Source organism: Crinia signifera, chromosome 9 (assembly GCF_055691185.1).
Source record: "Crinia signifera chromosome 9, ASM5569118v1, whole genome shotgun sequence".
NCBI lineage: Eukaryota > Metazoa > Chordata > Amphibia > Anura > Myobatrachidae > Crinia > Crinia signifera.
The window spans coordinates 150,327,356-150,352,195 of NC_139225.1; the positions used below are offsets into that span (position 1 = coordinate 150,327,356).

Genomic DNA, 24,840 nt, shown 5'->3' on the forward strand with positions numbered 1-24,840 from the left:
TTCCACGTCTTGTTCACCTGTGTTATGGGGTAGAGGTGTGTTACTGCCAGAACAGGCCTTACTGCTAGGGGGGTGCATATATATAGTATTAACTATTGGTGCTCTCGTGGGGGTTAGGGACTAATTTCTAGAGACCACAACACAGCTGGTACAATTTATGAAGCCGTATACACACTATAAGATTCTTTCCAACCTGGTTAATTGAAACAAAAATCTGAGAACAAATCGCAATCATTTTCTCCCAAAGGCTGGCAAATGGACAAAGTGCAATTTGCATAAATTGTTAAATCAAAAGGCTTTAATCATTTTTGTCTGACATGTTTTGGGAGCAAACGGTCAATTGTCATTTGGTCCCAGAAATTACTACATTTTCATTCCAGCCAGATTGGAAAGATAATCTTATAGTGTGTATCCAGCTTTACTCAGGTAAAATTATATTAAACAGCTAAACCATCGATTGGGCAGAGATCCAGTCTGTTTTGTATCTCTACACATTGATAATTTGGTACTTGTGTAATATCTGGGCGCCCGATTTTGTGATCGTATGCCTTAAAGTAAGCCATACAATCAGATGCCATGCAAGGATTCAATGTTATCATGGTCCTGTTCATTTCCCCACTATCCAAGTGGGCATAGAGTGGATTTTATATAGCGTGGCGAGCGGACGCGGAATACATTTTAAGTAATCCGCGGCACTCGCCACGCTTCGGGCTCGGTGGCTCACCACGCTATATACAATCAACCCCATGCCCACTTGGATAGTGGGTAAATGAACAGGACCATGATAACATTGAATCCAATTTTGATGAATTTTTGAAACTGGCAATGTCCCCTTTGGAGCTTTAGTCTACATTCCTTAAGGATGTATTGTTGAAAGATTATTAAAGATTTTCTAAGCATGAAAAATATGCCAAAGCCACAATATTTGTTTGCAACCCTGTGTAGGACTTAATACATGAAACGAGCTTATTGCAAGAAGTGAAATAACTATTCCCCCCCCCCCCCCCTCCAAAAAAAAAAAAGGATGGGGAGTCAGATCCCTTGTTGAAAAGGGAGAAGAATCAGCAGCAGAAAGAATGTCACTGTAATGGTCACTGGTGAAGCCTCTACTAGAATGTGCCTAATTCTGTATAGGTCACTGGTGCTGCCTCATCTAGATACTGTGCCCAGTTCTGTAAAGGTCACTGGTGCGGCCTCATCTAGATACTGTGTCCAGTTCTGTGTAGGTCACTGGTGCTGCCTCATCTAGATACTGTGTCCAGTTCTGTATAGGTCATTGGTACGGCCTCATCTAGATACTGTGTCCAGTTCTGTATAGGTCACTGGTGCTGCCTCATCTAGATACTGTGTCCAGTTCTGTATAGGTCACTGGTACGGCCTCATCTAGATACTGTGTCCAGTTCTGTATAGGTCATTGGTACGGCCTCATCTAGATACTGTGTCCAGTTCTGTATAGGTCACTGGTGCTGCCTCATCTAGATACTGTGTCCAGTTCTGTATAGGTCACTGGTGAAGCCTCTACTAGAATGTGCCTAATTCTGTATAGGTCACTGGTGCTGCCTCATCTAGATACTGTGTCCAGTTCTGTATAGGTCACTGGTGCGGCCTCATCTAGATACTGTGCCCAGTTCTGTATAGGTCACTGGTGCGGCCTCATCTAGATACTGTGTCCAGTTCTGTATAGGTCATTGGTACAAGCTCAGCTAGATATGGTGTCCAATTCTGTATAGGTCACTGGTACAGCCTCATCTATATACTGTGTCCAATTCTGTATAGGTCACTGGTACGTCCCCATCTAGATACTGTGCCCAGTTCTGTGTAGATAAGGCCGTACCAGTGACCTATACAGAACTGGGCACAGTATCTAGATGAGGCCATACCAGTGACCTATACAGAACTGGGCACAGTATCCTAGATAGGTCACTGGTGTGGCCTCATCTAGATACTGTGTCCAGTTCTGTATAGGCCACTGGTGCGGCCTCATCTAGGTACTGTACCCAGTTCTGTATAGGTCACTGGTACATCCTCATCTAGATACTGTGCCCGGTTCTGTATAGGTCACTCGTACGGCCTTATCTAGATACTGTGCCCTGTTCTGTATAGGTCACTGGTACATCCTCATCTAGATACTGTACCCAGTTCTGTATAGGTCACTCGTACGGCCTCATCTAGATACTGTGCCCAGTTCTGTATAGGTCACTGGTACGGCCTCATCTACATACTGTGCCCGGTTCTGTATAGGTCACTGGTACATCCTCATCTAGATACTGTGCCCGGTTCTGTATAGGTCACTCGTACGGCCTTATCTAGATACTGTGCCCTGTTCTGTATAGGTCACTGGTACATCCTCATCTAGATACTGTACCCAGTTCTGTATAGGTCACTCGTACGGCCTCATCTAGATACTGTGCCCAGTTCTGTATAGGTCACTGGTACATCCTCATCTAGATACTGTGCCCGGTTCTGTATAGGTCACTGGTACATCCTCATCTAGATACTGTGCCCGCTTCTGTATAGGTCACTGGTGCGGCCTTATCTAGATACTGTGCCCAGTTCTGTATAGGTCACTGGTACGGCCTCATCTAGATACTGTGTCCAGTTCTGTATAGGTCACTGGTACGGCCTCATCTAGATACTGTGTCCAGTTCTGTATAGGTCACTGGTACATCCTCATCTAGATACTGTGTCCAGTTCTGTATAGGTCACTGGTACGTCCTCATCTAGATACTGTGCCCAGTTCTGTATAGGTCACTGGTGCGGCCTCATCTAGATACTGTGCCCAGTTCTGTATAGGTCACTGGTACATCCTCATCTAGATACTGTGTCCAGTTCTGTATAGGTCACTGGTACGTCCTCATCTAGATACTGTGTCCAGTTCTGTATAGGTCACTGGTACGTCCTCCTCTAGATACTGTGCCCAGTTCTGTATAGGTCACTGGTGCGGCCTCATCTAGATACTGTGCCCAGTTCCTAGATACTGTGCCCAGTTCTGTATAGGTCACTGGTACGGCCTCATCTAGATACTGTGCCCAGTTCTGTTTAGGTCACTGGTACATCCTCATCTAGATACTGTGTCCAGTTCTGTATAGGTCACTGGTACGTCCTCATCTAGATACTGTGCCCAGTTCTGTATAGGTCACTGGTGCGGCCTCATCTAGATACTGTGCCCAGTTCTGTATAGGTCACTGGTGCGGCCTCATCTAGATACTGTGCCCAGTTCTGTATAGGTCACTGGTACATCCTCATCTAGATACTGTGCCAAGTTCTGTATAGGTCACTGGTGCGGCCTCATCTAGATACTGTGTCCAGTTCTGTATAGGTCACTGGTGCGGCCTCATCTAGATACTGTGTCCAGTTCTGTGTAGGTCACTGGTACGGCCTCATCTAGATACTGTGTCCAGTTCTGTGTAGGTCACTGGTATGACCTTATCTAGATACTGTGCCCAGTTCTGTATAGGTCACTGGTGCGGCCTCATCTAGATACTGTGTCCAGTTCTGTATAGGTCATTGGTACGGCCTCATCTAGATACTGTGCCCAGTTCTGTATAGGTCACTGGTACATCCTCATCTAGATACTGTGCCCGGTTCTGTATAGGTCACTCGTACGGCCTTATCTAGATACTGTGCCCTGTTCTGTATAGGTCACTGGTACATCCTCATCTAGATACTGTACCCAGTTCTGTATAGGTCACTCGTACGGCCTCATCTAGATACTGTGCCCAGTTCTGTATAGGTCACTGGTACGGCCTCATCTAGATACTGTGCCCGTTTCTGTATAGGTCACTGGTGCGGCCTCATCTAGATACTGTGTCCAGTTCGGTATAGGTCACTCGTACGGCCTCATCTAGATACTGTGTCCAGTTCTGTATAGGTCACTGGTGCGGCCTCATCTAGATACTGTGTCCAGTTCTGTATAGGTCACTGGTGCTGCCTCATCTAGGATACTGTGCCCAGTTCTGTATAGGTCACTGGTGCTGCCTCATGTAGATACTGTGCCCAGTTCTGTATAGGTCACTGGTACGGCCTCATCTAGATACTGTGCCCGGTTCTGTATAGGTCACTGGTGCGGCCTCATCTAGATACTGTGTCCGGTTCTGTATAGGTCACTGGTGCGTCCTCATCTAGATACTGTGCCCGGTTCTGTATAGGTCACTGGTACGGCCTCATCTAGATACTGTGCCCAGTTCTGTTTAGGTCACTGGTACATCCTCATCTAGATACTGTGTCCAGTTCTGTATAGGTCACTGGTACGGCCTCATCTAGATACTGTGCCCAGTTCTGTATAGGTCACTGGTGCGGCCTCATCTAGATACTGTGCCCAGTTCTGTATAGGTCACTGGTGCGGCCTCATCTAGATACTGTGCCCAGTTCTGTATAGGTCACTGGTACATCCTCATCTAGATACTGTGCCAAGTTCTGTATAGGTCACTGGTGCGGCCTCATCTAGATACTGTGTCCAGTTCTGTATAGGTCACTGGTGCGGCCTCATCTAGATACTGTGCCCAGTTCTGTATAGGTCACTGGTACGGCCTCATCTAGATACTGTGTCCAGTTCTGTGTAGGTCACTGGTACGGCCTCATCTAGATACTGTGTCCAGTTCTGTGTAGGTCACTGGTATGACCTTATCTAGATACTGTGCCCAGTTCTGTATAGGTCACTGGTGCGGCCTCATCTAGATACTGTGTCCAGTTCTGTATAGGTCATTGGTACATCCTCATCTAGATACTGTGCCCGGTTCTGTATAGGTCACTCGTACGGCCTTATCTAGATACTGTGCCCTGTTCTGTATAGGTCACTGGTACATCCTCATCTAGATACTGTACCCAGTTCTGTATAGGTCACTGGTACGGCCTCATCTAGATACTGTGCCCAGTTCTGTATAGGTCACTGGTACGGCCTCATCTAGATACTGTGTCCAGTTCTGTATAGGTCACTGGTACGTCCTCATCTAGATACTGTGCCCAGTTCTGTATAGGTCACTGGTGCGGCCTCATCTAGATACTGTGCCCAGTTCTGTATAGGTCACTGGTGCGGCCTCATCTAGATACTGTGCCCAGTTCTGTATAGGTCACTGGTACATCCTCATCTAGATACTGTGCCAAGTTCTGTATAGGTCACTGGTGCGGCCTCATCTAGATACTGTGTCCAGTTCTGTATAGGTCACTGGTGCGGCCTCATCTAGATACTGTGCCCAGTTCTGTATAGGTCACTGGTACGGCCTCATCTAGATACTGTGCCCAGTTCTGTATAGGTCACTGGTACGGCCTCATCTAGATACTGTGCCCGGTTCTGTATAGGTCACTGGTACATCCTCATCTAGATACTGTGCCCGGTTCTGTATAGGTCACTCGTACGGCCTTATCTAGATACTGTGCCCTGTTCTGTATAGGTCACTGGTACATCCTCATCTAGATACTGTACCCAGTTCTGTATAGGTCACTCGTACGGCCTCATCTAGATACTGTGCCCAGTTCTGTATAGGTCACTGGTACGGCCTCATCTAGATACTGTGCCCGGTTCTGTATAGGTCACTGGTGCGGCCTCATCTAGATACTGTGCCCAGTTCTGTATAGGTCACTGGTGCGGCCTCATCTAGATACTGTGTCCAGTTCTGTGTAGGTCACTGGTGCGGCCTCATCTAGATACTGTGCCCAGTTCTGTATAGGTCACTCGTACGGCCTCATCTAGATACTGTGCCCAGTTCTGTATAGGTCACTGGTGCTGCCTCATCTAGATACTGTGCCCAGTTCTGTATAGGTCACTGGTACGCCCTCATCTACAATACTGTGCCCAGTTCTGTATAGGTCACTGGTACATCCTCATCTAGATACTGTGCCCGGTTCTGTATAGGTCACTGGTACGGCCTCATCTAGATACTGTGTCCAGTTCTGTATAGGTCACTGGTGCAGCCTCATCTAGATACTGTGTCCAGTTCTGTATAGGTCACTGGTGCGGCCTCATCTAGATACTGTGTCCAGTTCTGTATAGGTCACTCGTACGGCCTCATCTAGATACTGTGTCCAGTTCTGTATAGGTCACTGGTGCTGCCTCATCTAGGATACTGTGCCCAGTTCTGTATAGGTCACTGGTGCTGCCTCATCTAGATACTGTGCCCAGTTCTGTATAGGTCACTGGTACGCCCTCATCTACAATACTGTGCCCAGTTCTGTATAGGTCACTGGTACGGCCTCATCTAGATACTGTGCCCAGTTCTGTATAGGTCACTGGTGCGGCCTCATCTAGATACTGTGCCCAGTTCTGTATAGGTCACTGGTGCGGCCTCATCTAGATACTGTGCCCAGTTCTGTATAGGTCACTGGTACATCCTCATCTAGATACTGTGCCAAGTTCTGTATAGGTCACTGGTGCGGCCTCATCTAGATACTGTGTCCAGTTCTGTATAGGACACTGGTGTGGCCTCATCTAGATACTGTGCCCAGTTCTGTATAGGTCACTGGTACGGCCTCATCTAGATACTGTGTCCAGTTCTGTGTAGGTCACTGGTATGACCTCATCTAGATACTGTGTCCAGTTCTGTGTAGGTCACTGGTATGACCTCATCTAGATACTGTGTCCAGTTCTGTATAGGTCACTGGTGCGGCCTCATCTAGATACTGTGTCCAGTTCTGTATAGGTTACTGGTGCGGCCTCATCTAGATACTGTGCCCAGTTCTGTATAGGTCACTGGTACGGCCTCATCTAGATACTGTGTCCAGTTCTGTATAGGTCACTGGTGCGGCCTCATCTAGATACTGTGCCCGGTTCTGTATAGGTCACTGGTACATCCTCATCTAGATACTGTACCCAGTTCTGTATAGGTCACTCGTACGGCCTCATCTAGATACTGTGCCCAGTTCTGTATAGGTCACTGGTACTGCCTCATCTAGATACTGTGCCCGGTTCTGTATAGGTCATTGGTACATCCTCATCTAGACACTGTGCCCAGTTCTGTATAGGTCACTGGTGCGGCCTCATCTAGATTCTGTGCCCTGTTCTGTATAGGTCACTGGTACATCCTCATCTAGAACACTGTCCAGTTCTGTAGGCCATATTGCTACATAAATACATTAGAGACGTTACAAAGTAGGGCAACTAAGATTGAACATAGCCTACATCACACAACTTACCTGGAAAGACCAAAAAAAACTCTATGTATAGTTGGGGGAAAGAAGGGACATGATAGAGACTATTACATATCAGGGGTATTAGCAAGTTCCAGGAGACATTCTTCAAGGGGAAAGCAGTATTAGAGCATGAGCTGAGATTGGAGGATTCAGGAGACATGTAAGGAAACATTATTTCACAGAAAGGGTAGTGTACAAGTGGAATAGCCTCCCATCGACTTTTGTAATCTTCTCTCTGAGAGGAGACTCTCAGCAGGAGTTCGAAGGCGGGGCCTAAGTGTGCCATCATTAAGCCCCGCCCTGATGATGGAAACTTACCCGTTTTGCTGATTTCCTTGGAGGGGCGTGGCTAAAATGACATGATTATGCCACTATTGCTGTGATAACATGGCAGCAGATCAGTGGAAAAGAGGTAACCTGGGTCCAGTGACCCAGGAATTCTCCCCGACACGTTTGGTGCCGGTTCAGTGTATACAGGTAAGCTGGATTGATGGGAGCTGCAAACAGCAGCACACAACAGAGGCGGCACTGGAATCTCCAAGTGCCAATGCTGCAGCAAGGTGGTTGGACCCTTCTATACAAAATCCCAGGTGCAGCCCAGCATTGTAATATAAAAAGAAGTCCGTCCAGTCTGCTCTCTGCCCTCTCCTCAAACCACGGCCTTTCCCCAGTGTCCACGCATCTCCACAAGGTCTCTGGCTGTATTACATCAGCAGCCAGTACTCTGGGAGGACCAATCAGTGGTGTCTGGACGTACCCATGTTCAGAGGCCCGGTAAGAGCCATTTCAGGTAAAAGTGAATACAAACGAAGATAAAGTGGAGAAATAAAATGGAAACCAGTAGAGATCCATTTATACCATTTTAAAGCCGTTAATATGAACTAGGTGATTCATCGCGCCCTACGGGCGCTCTTCACACCGTCGTAAGGGGCTGCGCCCCCTTAATTTGTGAACATTTGCATATGAGAAAGATGGTTAGAATTGTATGAAAGATGGCCTGTATTGCAACTTGAGTTATAGGTGAAATGTGTTAAATAGAGAGCCTATGATGTGGAAGGGGGTGTGTATTGTTTTGTTTAATTAAAAAGCAGTTACAGAGTAAGATGTACATTGATAGTGTGGATGGTACAGTGACATTTGTGGGTGGGGTGGGGGGGCTTTGTGTGCGTGTTGTTTAGGTGTGTGTGTGCAATAGTATAGTAGGGTGTTTCTGAGTCAGCGGCTCCCCACTGGCGGAGGTCACGACACAGGAAAACAGGAGTCTGGGTAGTGATAGGGGTGTGTGGGCATAAGGGGGACTAAAGAGGAGGGTGGGAGATACTGTGCAGCTTCTGCCAGTGGGTGAGGGTCCAGCGTGGCAGTACAGGAGTACAGGATGGTGGCCCTTAGTCAGTGTCTCCTCCTACTGGGTGAGAATTCGGGTGCATGAGAGCAGGAGGCTGGGCAATGAGGCATGTGGGCAAAACAGCGTCAGCGACTCCCCAGTGGTGGAAGTTACGGTTCAGGAGAGCAGGAAGCTGGGTAGTGATAGGGGTGTGTGAGTATACGGGGGACTAAAGAGGGGCTTAGGGGTGCTGCCGTGGGTGGATGCCGTGAATTGCGGGAGGGGTGGGTCGCGGGGGGGGGGTGTGGGCACCGCGAATTGTGGGAGGGGGGGGCCGCGGGGGGTTGCAGTGAATCGCGGGAGGGTGGGTCGCGGGGGCTTGCCGCAATGACAGGAGGGGGGGTCAGGGGTGGGGAATCGCGGTAGGGGGGTCGTGGAGGGCACCGTGAACAGCAGGAGGGGGGGCCCGGGGGGTTGGCGCGAATCGTAGGAGGGGGGGTCGCGGGGTGCCGCAATCGCAGGAGGGGGGGTGTCACGGGGTGGGGCCGCGAATCGCGGGAGTCACTGGGGGTGCCGCGAATTGCAGGGGGTGTGCTGCAAATCACGGGAGGGGAGTCGCGGGGGGTGCCGCGAATAGCCACAAGAAAAAATCAACACAGAAAGTTCAACACATGTAAATGTTGACATAAGTGTGGCACTTCATCGGTGTCCATGTCGACACATGAGAATGAATATGAAAACATAAAAAAAAAGAAAAATAAATCTTCAAAAACTCATGTCAACCTTTTTCATTGTCGACCATAGCCGTGCCAGTATTTTGCATGTGCCATTTAATCCTGGGGTTGCCGTGAATCGCGCGCGGGGGTGGGGGGGAGGGAGGAGGTGAGGGGTGTCCGCGAATCACGGGAGGAGGGGTCGTGGGTGGATGCCGTGAATTGCGGGAGGAGGGGTCGCGGGGGGGGGTTGTGGGTGCCGCGAATTGTGGGAGGGGGGGGCGCGGGGGGTTGCAGTGAATCGCGGGAGGGTGGGTGGTCGCGGGGGCGGGGGGTTGCCGCAATGACAGGAGGGGGGGTCAGGGGTGGGGAATCGCGGTAGGGGGGTCGTGGGGGGCACCGTGAACCGCGGGAGGGGGGGCCCGGCGCGAATCGTGGGAGGGGGGGTCGCGGGGTGCCGCGAATCGCAGGAGGGGGGGTGTCACGGGGTGGGGCCACGAATCGCGGGAGTCACCGGGGGTGCCGCGAATTGCGGGGGGTGTGCTGCAAATCGCGAGAGGGGTGTCGCGGGGGGTGCCGCGAATTGCCACAAGAAAAAATCAACACAGAAAGGTCAACACATGTAAATGTTGACATAAGTGTGGCACTTCATTGGTGTCCATGTCGACACATGAGAATGAATATGAAAACATTGAAAAAGTAAAAAATAAATCTTGTCAACCTTTTTCATTGTCGACCATAGCCATGTCAGTGTTTTGCATGTGCCATTTAATCGTGCATACCTCCCAACATGACCCTCTCCAGGAGGGACACATTGCTCTGTTTCTGGACTTTCTTCTTAATTTATGGATTACCATCACCTGTGCTTAAACACCTTTCTTATCAATTACCCTGTTTAAAAGAGGTGATGACAATCATAAATTAAGATGGAAGTCCACAACCCAGCGTTACAGCTCCAGACACACTTTGAGTGACAGATGTAGCCAAATATATAAGAGATGGCACTGACAATAAACATTTTATTTATTAACAGTTTCTTATATAGCGCATACATATTCCGCAGCGCTTTACAGAGGATAGTTGAACATTCACATCAGTCCCTGCCCCAGTGGAGCTTACAATCTATATTCCCTACCACATGTACATGCACAAAAAGACATTCTAGGGTTAATTTTTGTTGGAAGCCAATTAGCTTACCAGTATATTTTTGGATTGTGGGAGGAAACCGGAGTAAACCCACGCAAGTACGGGGAGAATATACAAACTCCAGGTGGAGGTCGGAATTAGCGGGTCCCATGTTATCCCACGGGGAAAACGTTCCAGGTTTGCCTGTCGGTGTCTCCGGTTCCCGGTGGGCTAGAGATGCAGGGCTGGGCTCGTTGGAAAGCCATGGCCCTCAGCTACAAAATGGGCCTATTTGGAGAGTGAGCTGTAGCTCCTTCAGGCCCATTGTTAATCCGGCCCTGGGGATAGAACCCATGACCTCAGTGCTGTGAGGCAGTAATGCTAACCATTACACCGTCCGTACTGCCCCGTATATATAACACATGGTGGGGATAGAACCCATGACCTCAGTGCTGTGAGGCAGTAATGCTAACCATTACACCATCCGTACTGCCCTGTATATATAACACATGGTGGGGATAGAACCCATGACCTCAGTGCTGTGAGGCAATGCTAACCATTACACTGTCCGTACTGCCCCGTATATATAACACATGGTGGGGATAGAACCCATGACATCAGCGCTGTGAGGCAGTAATGTAACCATTACACCATCCGTACTGCCCTGTATATATAACACATGGTGGGGGATAGAACCCATGACCTCAGCGCTGTGAGGCAGTAATGCTAACCATTACACCATCCGTACTGCCCTGTATATATAACACATGGTGGGGATAGAACCCATGACCTCAGCGCTGTGAGGCAGTAATGCTAACCATTACACCATCCGTACTGCCCTGTATATATAACACATGGTGGGGATAGAACCCATGACCTCAGCGCTGTGAGGCAGTAATGCTAACCATTACACCATCCGTACTGCCCCGTATATATAACACATGGTGGGAATAGAACCCATGACCTCAGCGCTGTGAGGCAGTAATGTAACCATTACACCATCCGTACTGCCCCGTATATATAACACATGGTGGGGATAGAACCCATGACCTCAGCGCTGTGAGGCAGTAATGTAACCATTACACCCTCCGTACTGCCCCGTATATATAACACAAGGTGGGGATAGTACCCATGACCTCCGTGCTGTGAGGCAGTAATGTAACCATTACACCATTCGTACTGCCCCGTATATATAACACATGGTGGGGATAGAACCCATGACCTCAGCGCTCTGAGGCAGTAATGCTAACCGTTACACCATCCGTACTGCCCCATATATATATATAACACATGGTGGGAATAGAACCCATGACCTCAGTGCTGTGAGGCAGTAATGCTAACCATTGGGATGCGGTCATCTGTCAGAATGAACTTAGGTCTACAGTCATTAGGTCGACCCCACTAGGTCGACTGGCAGGAAGGTCGACCTGACTTAAGGTCGACATGACTTAAGGTCGAATTTGCATAAAGGTTGACATGAGGAAGGTCGACTGGTCATAAGGTCGACATGGGTTTTTCACTGTTTTTTGAGCCGACATGTGCCGACAGGCGGTATTTCATGCCCTACCATCCACTAGGGCGTGGTGGGAGAATAAAATAGTGTGCCGAGCGCAGCGAGGCACCGTGCCCGAAGCATCGCGAGCGAAGCGAGCGATGCGAGGGTCCGATTCTCATTGCCAACTGTGTCCATGTCGACTGTGTCGACATTCGGATAAAAAAACAGTGAAAAACCCATGTCGACCTTATGACTAGTCGACCTTCCTCATGTCGACCTTTATGCAAATTCGACCTTAAGTACCGCTTCCTAACCATTACACCGTCCGTACTGCCCCGTATATATAACACATGGTGGGGATAGAACCCATGACCTCAGTGCTGTGAGGCAGTAATGTAACCATTACACCATCCGTACTACCCCGTATATATAACACATGGTGGGAATAGAACCCATGACCTCAGCGCTGTGAGGCAGTAATGTAACCATTACACCATCCGTACTGCCCCGTATATATAACACATGGTGGGAATAGAACCCATGACCTCAGCACTGTGAGGCAGTAATGTAACCATTGCACCATCCGTACTGCCCCGTATATATAACACATGGTGGGAATAGAACCCATGACCTCAGCGCTGTGAGGCAGTAATGTAACCATTACACCATCTGTACTTCCCCGTATATATAACACATGGTGGGAATAGAACCCATGACCTCAGCGCTGTGAGGCAGTAATGCTAACCATTACTTTGTCCTTAACAATGAGCAAACATGTAATTAATCACCAGTCTGTCAGATATTCCTATAAGTGTCTGCTTTAGTCCTATGGCATGTAAATGTTATATCCACACCTGCAGCAGTCAGTAATGAAAGCCGCCATTGCTTCCTTCACGGACTGCAATATGTAGATTTACCGTTTGTGACCACAGGCTAAGGACACTGGTTTCCGGGACTTCTTATGGCAATATCTGGGCACCTCACAGTGGTGGATTAGTAATTAGTTACATGCTTGTTCATTGTTGTTGGGACATTCTGTCAGGAAAATATTAATGCATTCTTTAGTTTTGATCAATTTAAAGCCAGAATGATCTACACTGACCTACAAACCAATACCTCAACAGTAATATTAACTAAAGCCACGGACTCCTGGCGGTATGATGTACCTTTTATTGACTCACAGATTTTGTGCAGCAACTATGAAAACTCTTCAATCCTCGGTATTGCAGCAAATACATATTAAACAGTACACAGAGCCTGTGTCCCAGAAAGATCGTAGCTATTATGATCCAAATGAATCTGGCCGGTGTCTTAATTGCAATCAAATTTTTATTTTAATTGTTTTATATTTCTGTATAAGTTCTCTCTACACTATAAACATTAATGTATGGTGTGTGAACTAATAAACAATTTGCAAGCTCTTTTGGAACAAATATATCCCACTTCCGGGTTTCTCCTATGGACCGCATACGCGTGCGTGTCAAATAACGTACATGGTAGTTCTAGATAGGCACCCTATATTGATGCCTTAATTTCCCAACATAGGGGAACCAAATAACAGCCGCACGCGGCTATATCCGCAGATACTGCAATGTACCTTATTAAATACTCAGCTTTACTCAGCGGTATCTTAAACCAACTGCCGCTCAATATCTACACACTTTATCCAATCTAATAGATCTCCAAATACACTTATTTTCAGTGTCAATAACGCCGTATGAGACAGCGTCATGCGTCTCACGTGCGTTCCACTGGAGATCCCGGAAGTACACAGCCGGAAGTCGGAAGACGCCGGCTGTGCGAGCATAAAATTAAACTAGTTTTTATGGTAAAGTACTACTCGTTTTTTAATGATATAACCACATTGTAAATGAATTCTGTCTCCTGCTCTTACTAAGGTCCGTATATAATTATTTTGTCCTATTAGAGAGATAATTGTGGTTGTACAGGTGCACATGTTTTACTAATTGATATGGGTATATATACCCCCACCCTCAGCCTGATAAAGCTACCTTGAAAAAGCTGCTCCTAAGCAGTGAAACGCGTTGGAACAGGCAACCCAGCCACCCCCCCCCTCTTCATTGCTGCTGCTCCAGACACCACCTGGCAAAAGAAATTTACAAGATTTCATCTAATAGTGGAGAACCAGACCGGGACATCCACCTACCAAACCACTGCATTATGGTACCAACATCTGAAGGAATGCCACCTATCTAAAGGTGCCCATACACTAGTAAAGGTGCCCACAGACGCTACAATTGTACTGTGCTATGTGTTTTTGACTGTACAATGGTTCTATACAATTTTTTTTCCAGCTTGCTATGAGATGTGAACTTGGATGCATGTGATGAACCCATGTTTGTAATGTTAAATTTCAGATGTAGTCTAAAAAGTACGTGCAGCACGTACTTTTTTAGACATACAATATCGGGCTCCCGGGAACATAAACACCATCCAATAATTGTACATAAGATGCAATTTGTGCTTAAAAAGTACAAAACGCATTCGATAATTGATGCGTCTGTGGGCACCTTAAGATTTATCTTCAGATCTGGCTGGTTGGAACAAAAACCTGGTAATATCTGAATGACAGTTTGTCAGTTTTCCTGCATTTCCAAGCAAATGGTCAACTGTCATTTGCTCTCATCCATAACCAGGTTTTTGCTCCAACCAGACAGATCTGCAGATAAATCTGCGTGTGTATGGCCACCTTAAGGTACCCACACATGGTCTCAAGTGGAACTTAACAACACAGAGAATCCAATTCAGGACATTTACCATCACAGTTCAGATTTGGAGGACACTCTGTAAAGGAATCCCTGTCCCAGGGTCTGGAGGACAATTCCACCGTCCCCTTCTCCCACTTCTACTTGCCAGAGATTAAGGTGACACTATCCATTACTGGACTCAGCTTTTTTCAATTATTTGCATTTTTACCCCATGATGCAATTGCACCTCTTTTTAAATATATCAAATGTTTAAATAAATTGTTATTGTTACATTTTTACAAATCCTTGTTCTGTCCTCAATTGCGCAATCTCCCCCCCACTTTCTCCTTTGGTGTCTTAATTGTGGCTTCTCGGCAACGTGCTTTTGTTGCTTCCGGTCCTGAGGACACGTTAACAAATATTGGCATAAAATAATGAATTATGTTAATGTAACCTTTCTCCTAATGTCACAATCAACCCAATACCTATACTATTTGCGAATTTTGATGATTGGGAATTGGTCGACAGGGACACAGTTTAAAGTGCACCGCATCCCCTCACATCACTCGCTGCACTCGCAATGTGTCGGGCACTATTTTATTCTCCCACCACGTCCTAGTGGATGGTAGGGCATGAAATACCGCCCGTTGGCAGATGTAGGCTCAAAAAACAGTGAAAAACCCCATGTCGACCTTTTGTCTGTCGACCTAGACACTGTCGAACTTATGACCTGTTGAACTAATGACCTTTTGACCTAGAACCATGTCGACCTAGACCTGGGGTGGGGAACTTTTTTTGGGCCAAGGGCCAATTGTATGGTGGAAAAATCCTTCGGGGGCCATATGTAAAAATTTCTTATACAAAATGTCCTGCTGCAGCCGTCCCACGCTCCGGCAGCTGCACCTGATTAGGACTGACAGTCTCCGGCAGCTGCACCTGATTAGGACTGACAGTCTCCAGCTGCTGTTGATTAAGAGGAATCTCGCAAGAACTACCGACCTCTCGCAAGAAGTCCCCTGTACTTGACTCCCGGCAAAGCCGCTGGGTGGGTAGGAGGGCCACTCAGACCGGCTACGGGGGCCGCATACGGCCCCCGGGTCTGAGGTTCCCCACCACTGACATAGACCTTGGTTAGCCTTTTCCCATGTCGACCTAATGGTGTCGCCCTAATGACTGTCTACCATCATGCTGTAGACCAAATGACCGCATCGCATTGTTGACACCAGAGTACCAATTTATCATAGGGGAGGTTATGATATTTATAAAGGTTACATTAAAATGACATACCTCCCAACTGTCCCGATTTTTTGCCAGACAGTCCTGATTCACAAGGGCAGAGGGACGCTCTGGCCATATCCCCACATTAATGTCAGTGGGAGGCGTGGTTTACGGGAGCATCATCCCCACAAAGCCACACCCCCTTTCAGCTAGGTCATGCCCCCTTAGTGGGACTCGGGAGTGGGCTGCTTTGAGGTGGAGTGGAGTCCCACTCAATATATTTCGAAAGGTGGGGATTGGTATGAATTGAGACTGGAGATATTTATGGCCCAAATTTTAGTCAATCAATATTGTGGCAGCATGGAAGATCTAAGTGATAAATGTCCAATGTTTTTATTTGTTTTACACATTAGGTTAGATTAATACCAGGAAACTGGATTCAGACCTGAAAGGAAACTGCAAATTACACAGTCCAATCAGAGTTCTCTTTGTCTGCCAATCAGAAAGCTCCAGGGCGCCACACAAAACCAATGCTTGTAGCTGTTCAGTATACGTGGCTAGCTAGGTGGACTTAAAAGGAGACTGTGTTTTTCATCGGCCAATCATGGACAACTCTGTATACCAATGGAAAAGTTACCCATCTACTTAGAATGTAGATATGCCCAAATGACAGGGCTATTACACAGGGGTAAAAAATAAACATTGGGTATGCCGGACAATAGGTATCAGTGTGGTGATAGGTTGTTCACTCCTAGAAAATCCAACCTGTCTGACTGCTGGGTTCATCGTGATCAGCGTTTTCTGTACAAGGAGCATTATACCGGGGATCTGGTATTAAGTGCAATCAGCCATTCCCTGTGGTTTTATTCTGTGAAGACTGGATTTGGGGACTAATAAAACCTGTATTTTATATATTGCACTATATACATTTATTTCTCCTCTGTGTACACAGACAGTTTTCATCAAAATGAAAGAAGCCTTTATGTACCATCATATATGGGGATTTATGCTCCATCTTTTCAGCTTTCTATGCCGGTACCTATCATGGCAGGGAAGTTTTTCAGGACCATATCATCCTTCTTTACCTGGGGGATCGTTTATTTTACTGAATACACCATGCATGGATCAGTGAATCAGCAAACCAAGCAACCATCGAACAACCGTGCATGCGTACCATACGCATTGTGCATGCATGATGGGAAACAGCGCCAGAAAATGCACGTGGATTGTAAATGCGACCCTCTCACAGATTGACTGACGGGAAGTAGATGTTTGGGGGTAGAAACTTGCCATTTCTGGGTGTGGCAGAAAAAAAGCAGTCGTGCCCAGGCGTTTTCAGGGTGGGTCTGTGACGTCATTGCTGCCCACTTCCAGTCTGTCTCAGTCGCAGATTAGTGGAAGCCTCAGAGCTACCCAGATTTGCGCAGACAGCAAAGTTATTTCGATATTTCGGGAATTGCGTTTGGATTTGCGGATGGATCGCGATTAATGATTTATTCGCAATTCTCTTGCCATTTAGCATGGGGCGTTTTTTCCTTTCTGACTGGGTGACTGTTGACTCCTCGCTGAAAACTGCAACTGCGAATATCCAATGATTAATACACCCTGAGGAAGATCCTTTATTTGAAACGCGTTGGTGTTGTCTTGGAGGACTCTTTCTGATGACGGGTGAGCGGGGGATCACGATGCAGCTGTGGTGCCTAACTTACCTGTGCTGTTGAAGAGGTCCAGTTGGTGATCATCAAACTTGCTGTATTTATGGAATAACTCATTTTAAAGTAAAGGAACCGTTTTTATGGTATTTGGAGACAACGTGCCCATTAAAGAAACCTTTTGGTGAACTTGTAACAGAATATTCTGGTGAGTGTCGTTTTATATGTGCCTAAAGTAGAGGACAAAATGTCCATATAGGAATTACCAAAGAAACCTTTACGTGAACACATATCACTGTATTTAGGGGAGTTATGTTGGAGTCACAGATTGATAGTGTGGTTTAGGACTGTAAATACTGTTAATTATTGGATATCTTCACTTCCTATCTCTCTGAGATCCAGTGGTGCCAAACAAGGGGCGAAAGACTCAAAAGCAAAGTTGAAAAGAACAGCGCCTGGGAGCAATATATCTTCTTTTATCTACCTGTGCGATTTGTCTTTCCTGACATGGGGCCTGATTCAGACCCCATTGCTGATCTCCATAAATTGCTCCTGGGTGATTTCCAGGGATCTGGGCATTCTGGTGCCTGCAAAAGCACTTAAACTATGGTCCTGCTGTGAAGTATTGATGGGTGGTGGCAGCAGACCATTGCAAGGGCAGCAATGTGGTGGTATGTGGGAGAACGCTTTGGGGGAGGGCTGCAGCTGTGTAACTTTATACGCGGGCACTGTGGCTCCAAACATGGCGGACCTGCATCTGGCTTTGCAGCCTGGGAGCAGCTGGTGATGTGCAAAAGCTTCCCTGTGTAGCAAAGTGCTTGCACTATTGAGATGTGCCCATTAAAATTTTGCGGGCACATTGTGGGGTGTGATTCAGCATACGGGCGGGCGGCCTTGCCCTTTTCTCGATGGCCCCCACACAGCCTAAAGCTGGTGGCTGTAGTTTGATGAACTTATGAACCATTGTGGGCCATTATCCAGGCACCACTGTGTACATTTATTGTCAGAGACAGAACTCTGGGAGGCAATGGAGTCATCTGCCGCCGGGCTCCTGCTCTCAAGGGGGCACTTCTCCTCTCCTGCATCTTAAATCCATTAATTGAAAGCCATTGATATCACTTCGGAGTTCTGAAATATGTAATCTATCTCTGTCTCCCTCTATAGATATACTGTATACATACTGTATATAAGCCTGTTATATTTCATAACAGACATACACTATATACTTTATATAAGGTTTTGTGTGTGTTGGGGGCAATACACATTGTGCCTCCGGGCAACTGGGACAAACTTATGCCACTGTTTATTGTATTATATATTACCCAGCACTAGATCAACAAATAACACAATCAATCATTTTTTTTAATTCAACTGCAGATGTTATTTTATTGATGTTACATAAGAGTAGATGGTACTTGATGCTTTTGATGTTCATAATACGCCGTTGGTATAAGTGCGCGCTGGGGAATATACAGAATATGAAGTGCTACGGCTCTACAAGTAAGGGATTGCTGTAAGAAAGGGTTCCTGCGACAACTACAGCTAATAGCTAATACAGGAGCAATTTCTTACAGTAATACCTCACAACTAGAACCTCAGATGAAGCAGCACTCTAGGTATACTGTAAGGAACTGCGGTGAGAAAGGGTTCATGTATTGGCTACAGCTAATAGCCAGTACAAGAACACTCTCTTACAACAGTACCTCACACCTAGAACCTCAGATGAAGCAGCACTCTAGGTATACTGTAAGGAACTGCGGTGAGAAAGGGTTCATGTACTAGCTACAGCTAATAGCCAGTACAAGAACACTCTCTTACAGCAGTACCTCACACCTAGAACCAGCCAGCGCACACAGGGCCTGCATCCTCTTAGTTGGCAGTTGAATCATCCGAGCCACGACACGCTAGATAGAAAGATAAATAAAGGACATTATATTTCTGGATATGGGCAGTTTGTGCAATTGTACGACACATATAGATAATTGTAGGTTTTCTCACCTTCTACGTCGATGTCGCTTTCCTCAGATCTGTTAATAAATAAAGAGATAAATGAAGTTTCAGCTTGAACATTAATAAACGGACAATAAAAGAAATAACACAATCCCTACCTTCTGAAAATCCAGTAACATACGAGGAATAATAACGAGAAGAAGCTCAGCAGGGACACAGCACCGATAACAGCGTAGCTGATGACCAGGTTTAATTTAGTCTGCTTCTTTACTGCCTTTTCTATGGCGGCGATCCTCTTTTCCAAGGCTTTGATAGCTGAATTGGTAAAAAAAAAAGATTACTCTCGTTAATTCAAGGGATCATAGTGTCGACAGTACCTGGGTTTATAGTCAATAGGTCGACAAAAGGTTGACACTGGAAAATGGAGGACTCAAACAAAAGGTCGACATGAGTTTATCCTGGCATGGATCCCTTCGCTCACCATGCTCCGAGCCGGGTACCCTGCTCCATTACCGCTGCACTCGGAATACTTAACATTCCCAATTGGAGATGGTAAAGTATCCAAAAAATTCCAAAAAAGGTAAAAAAATCATGAAAACGGATGACAACCTTTTGCTTGTGTCGTCCTTTTGTATCTTTTGACCTTGTGACAGAATATGTCTTCACCGCGATGAAAGCTTGGAATGGCATTTTATTACCCATAAAAATAATGTAATAGGATGAGAGATTCAGAAAGTGAGAGACTTGGTAAGAAATCTCCAGGTTTTTTAAAGCGGCAATCATTTACACTTCAAAATCAAAACTGGTGTTGCCGTGTAAATGATTGCCGCTTTAAAAAAACCTGGAGATTTCTTACCAAATCTCTCACTTTCTGAATCTCTCATCCTATTACATTTCCCCCATAGAGAGTGATAATGTTTTTATTGAGCAAATGTTAAGCCATAGGGGGAATAATGATAGATTTTCCATGGATCTAATACTTCAGCAGAACTAAGATACATACAGTAATATATGCTGGGCCCCAGCGGTCACTTGTAACACTGTGGGGTAAATATAATAGGGCGCGTGAAACAGGAGATGCAGACCTTCATGCGGCAATGTCCGTATTTTAAAGCGGCGCTCTTTTACAATACAAAAACTAAATTGGTTTCACCTGACAAATGATTTGCTGCTTTAAAAAACACAGGCTCTCTCACACCCTAGTACAGGTACTGGAGGCGGGAACAATCTGTGATTTCTCTAGGTTACAAGGGCATAACTACCATAGGTGCATGGGGTGCAGCTGCTATGGGGCTCAGAGCTGAGAGGGGTCCACATTGCCTGTCACAGTATCATGTGCTGTATACATTTTTCAGCATTAGGTGATTAATAGGGGCCCTTACAGACTTTTGCTATGGGGCCCACATGTATCTAATTACGCCACTGCTGGGTTAACTCTTTTATATTATGTGAAGCAGATTAATTCTGCATAGCTCAGAGACCTGACAGATATGTTATATATGTGCAACACATGACAGAACACAATCCATCAGGTTCTCTCATTTTCTTATTAATCATATGTTTATTTACCTGGCGCAATGTCCATCACAGATGACATTGAGGATCTTGATTCACCGGGAGGATCTGAAACACATAAGAAGAAACACATTAAAGTAATTTTGTTTGTTGTTCCATATCTGCAGCATAACAACTGTACAGCCACGGGTGTGACACAGAAGCGGCTCCATTTCCTGTCACATGGGCTCAGGCACTCCACTGAGGAGCCTCTATCTGCAGCATAAGAACTGTACAGCCACGGGTGTGACACAGAAGCGGCTCCATTTCCTGTCACATGGGCTCAGGCACTCCACTGAGGAGCCTCTATCTGCAGCATAAGAACTGTACAGCCACGGGTGTGACACAGAAGCGGCTCCATTTCCTGTCACATGGGCTCAGGCACTCCACTGAGGAGCCTCTATCTGCAGAATAACAACTGTACAGCCACGGGTGTGACACAGAAGCGGCTCCATTTCCTGTCACATGGGCTCAGTCACTCCACTGAGGAGCCTCTATCGGCAGCATAAGAACTGTACAGCCACGGGTGTGACACAGAAGCGGCTCCATTTCCTGTCACATGGGCTCAGGCACTCCACTGAGGAGCCTCTATCGGCAGCATAAGAACTGTACAGCCACGGGTGTGACACAGAAGCGGCTCCATTTCCTGTCACAGTGTCTCAGGCACTCCACTAAGGAGCCTCTATCTGCAGCATAAGAACTGTACAGCCACGGGTGTGACACAGAAGCGGCTCCATTTCCTGTCACATGGGCTCAGTCACTCCACTGAGGAGCCTCTATCTGCAGCATAAGAACTGTACAGCCACGGGTGTGACACAGAAGCGGCTCTATTTCCTGTCACATGGGCTCAGGCACTCCACTGAGGAGCCTCTATCTGCAGCATAACAACTGTACAGCCACGGGTGTGACACAGAAGCGGCTCCATTTCCTGTCACATGGGCTCAGGCGATCCACTGAGGAGCCTCTATCTGCAGCATAACAACTGTACAGCCACGGGTGTGACACAGAAGTGGCTCCATTTCCTGTCACATGGGCTCAGGCACTCCACTGAGGAGCCTCTATCTGCAGCATAACAACTGTACAGCCACGGGTGTGACACAGAAGCGGCTCCATTTCCTGTCACAGGGGCTCAGGCACTCCACTGAGGAGCCTCTATCTACAGCATAAGAACTGTACAGCCACGGGTGTGACACAGAAGCGGCTCCATTTCCTGTCACATGGGCTCAGGTGATCCACTGAGGAGCCTCTATCTGCAGCATAACAACTGTACAGCCACGGGTGTGACACAGAAGCGGCTCCATTTCCTGTCACATGGGCTCAGGCACTCCACTGAGGAGCCTCTATCTGCAGCATAACAACTGTACAGCCACGGGTGTGACACAGAAGCGGCTCCATTTCCTGTCACATGGGCTCAGGTAAACCACTGAGGAGCCTTTCTCTGGACTTTCATTAAGGCCAGGAGTGCTCAACATGCAGCTTTCCAGCTGTTGTGGAACTACACATCTCAGCATGTCCTGTCAATGTTTGAGCACACCCCTAATAGCAACATTGTGGCTGGGCATGCTGAGATGTATAGTTTCAAAACAGCTGGAGGGCTGCATTGAGCAACCTGATTCAGGCCATTATTTGCAATATTTCCCTATATTTTTGGTCTTCGCTATTACAGCTCTGCAGTCTGTAGCGCTATAATATTCTTATTACAGAAATGGGCATATCCCTCATTGTACTGTATGATGTGTTATACCCAGTAATAAGAGGGATTATTTGAACAACTTACTTTGCTTTGATGGATCGTACTCCACATCTCCGTCTGCGGGTGAATCTGGATTAAAATGAGAAAACACCAACAACTGTTATATAGAAGTGTACATACACTGATACCGTTATTACGCCTCACACAGCCAGATGCATCTGTACCTCATACATACAACTTAACTAATATAATACATTGGACAACAGAAGTATGACATGAAAGGGGGCAGCTTTTTATATTCTTCTATTTTTGAATAAAGGCCCCATACACTAGAACGATTTTTGCACAATTTCCTCTGATTTTGATTTCAGGCTGATATATCGACTGAAAAATGCCACGTTGTTTGTGTTTTCCATCCGATCCGATGCGCGGTCCCATGGATAGGAGTCACTAGGTTGGTCGTAGTGCACCTGTGATTTATCGGAATCGGATGGAAAAAGGAGTGCTTTTTGGACATGCGATATCATATGCGATATATCGCAGGAAGTTTGACTGATGTTTTCAGTCCCTCTAACCCCTAATCCAGCCCATTAGGTATATCTTTTGGTACAATTGTATGCCATAAGATATATCTCATGCCATTTATCTTGGAGATATATCTTATGCAAAAAATGACACCAAAGTAACAAATTGTTTGGAATCAGTTCAAGGGAAATTGCATTCAATTTTAGCGGCAGATATATCGTAGTGTATGGGGGCCATAACTGAAAAAAATTGTCTCTCAACTGTCTATGGGAAGATATGTATAAAATATAAAAGACAAAATCACATTTGCAAGAAAAATATCATAAAATTAAATCAAAATTGACCAAAGGGCCATCTGCCCTCATGGCCAAGGATCGACCTTCTGCCACTATCCTTGACCATCAACCAACTCCTAAGGCAGGTGTGTCCAAACTGTGGCCCTCCAGCTGTTGTAAAACTACACATCCCAGCATGCCTTGCAACAGTTTTAGCATTCCCTAATAGCAAAACTGTGGCAAGGCATGATGGGAATTGTAGTTTCACAACAGCTGGAGGGCCATAGTTGGACATGCCTGTCCTAAGGGAAGTGCTCATCATACTGTCATGTTATGGATAAATAACCATACAAAAATAGAAAGAGGGCCATCTGCCCACCATGACACAACTTGGGGCAACAACTCAACTAAAGTGGCTTATGGGCCCACCTGGTACGGTGATGCTCTTATTTGAAAGACCACGCCCAGTCACTTTCTCCAAAGGAGCTGCACCACAGTAAGCATTAAAACTACTGTACCTGCCCCTTTTATTCAACCCCACCAATAGGAATACATCACCATCTAATGGTGTCCCTCCCTCAAGAAAATCTAACCCCCAATATCTGAGGCATGTCAGCACAGGCTGGAAGGCACACAGGGTACCCTCCTTAATCTTACAGTTACATGGTTATTATATAGCTGTACTTACCGTTTACTGCAGGGCTGTTGTCATTGTCCTCTGCGTACATTGGAGCTGGGGGAACATGAGAAAACACCAACAGCTGTTATACAGAAGTGTCCACACGGTTACACTGATACTGTTATTACAGTTACATGGTTATTATAGCTGTACTTACCATCTTCTGAAGGGCTGTTTTTAATGCCCTCGGCATATATAGGAGCTGGGGGAACATGAGAAATAAACAACAATTTAAGGACAGTTCATGACTATTCTAGTTGTGCTTTCATTATGATATAAGCAGTTACAGTAGGCTATACATACTACACTGAGGATGGTGCTATGTGTTATCAGTTCCACCTTTGCTATTAAACATTGGGTATATGCCATTGGACCAGAGGTGCTAGAATCCTCTCCTCTGAGTCCAACAATGCACCCTGTACTCTCCTAGATCCGCCTTATAAATCACACAATACGCCCTGTCCTCTATGTCCTACAATGCCCCCTGGTACCTTGGTGTCCTAATCCCTGTATCCCAAAATGCACCTGTCCCCTCTGAATATTGACCCCTGTCTCATCTACGCCCTGTCCCTATGAGTCCCAAAGTATGTGTGTGTATATATATTTTCTCTATACATAGTTAGACAAAGCATATAGATAGATCAGTTCAGCATTATATACATTGATTGATATATATATATAGATACAGTATATTTACTGTATGTGTGTATATATATATATATATATATATATATTTATACAGTATATATAATGTGTGTATATATATATATATATATATATAAGACATTGAGCCCGGCACTCCCG

General features: G+C 46.2%; 1 protein-coding gene across 2 annotated transcripts in view; it reads right to left on the minus strand.

The window, feature by feature from the left end:
* Positions 1–18,638: 18,638 nt before the first annotated feature.
* The window catches only part of LOC146036320 (uncharacterized), a 20,144-nt gene continuing 13,942 nt past the window's right edge, over positions 18,639–24,840 (minus strand). The window contains exons 2-8 of one of the 2 annotated variants that reach the window (XM_083160266.1): positions 24,194–24,238; positions 24,046–24,090; positions 22,642–22,686; positions 20,880–20,933; positions 19,469–19,625; positions 19,359–19,387; positions 18,639–19,264 (exon numbers count right to left, since the gene is read on the minus strand). In XM_083160266.1, coding sequence (XP_083016392.1) covers positions 19,230–19,264; positions 19,359–19,387; positions 19,469–19,625; positions 20,880–20,933; positions 22,642–22,686; positions 24,046–24,085 — 360 coding nt within the window. In that variant the 5' untranslated portion in view covers positions 24,086–24,090; positions 24,194–24,238 and the 3' untranslated portion in view covers positions 18,639–19,229. Of the gene's footprint in view, positions 19,388–19,468; positions 19,626–20,879; positions 20,934–22,641; positions 22,687–24,045; positions 24,091–24,193; positions 24,239–24,840 lie in introns of both variants that reach the window. The other variant, XM_083160265.1, reaches the window with a different exon arrangement.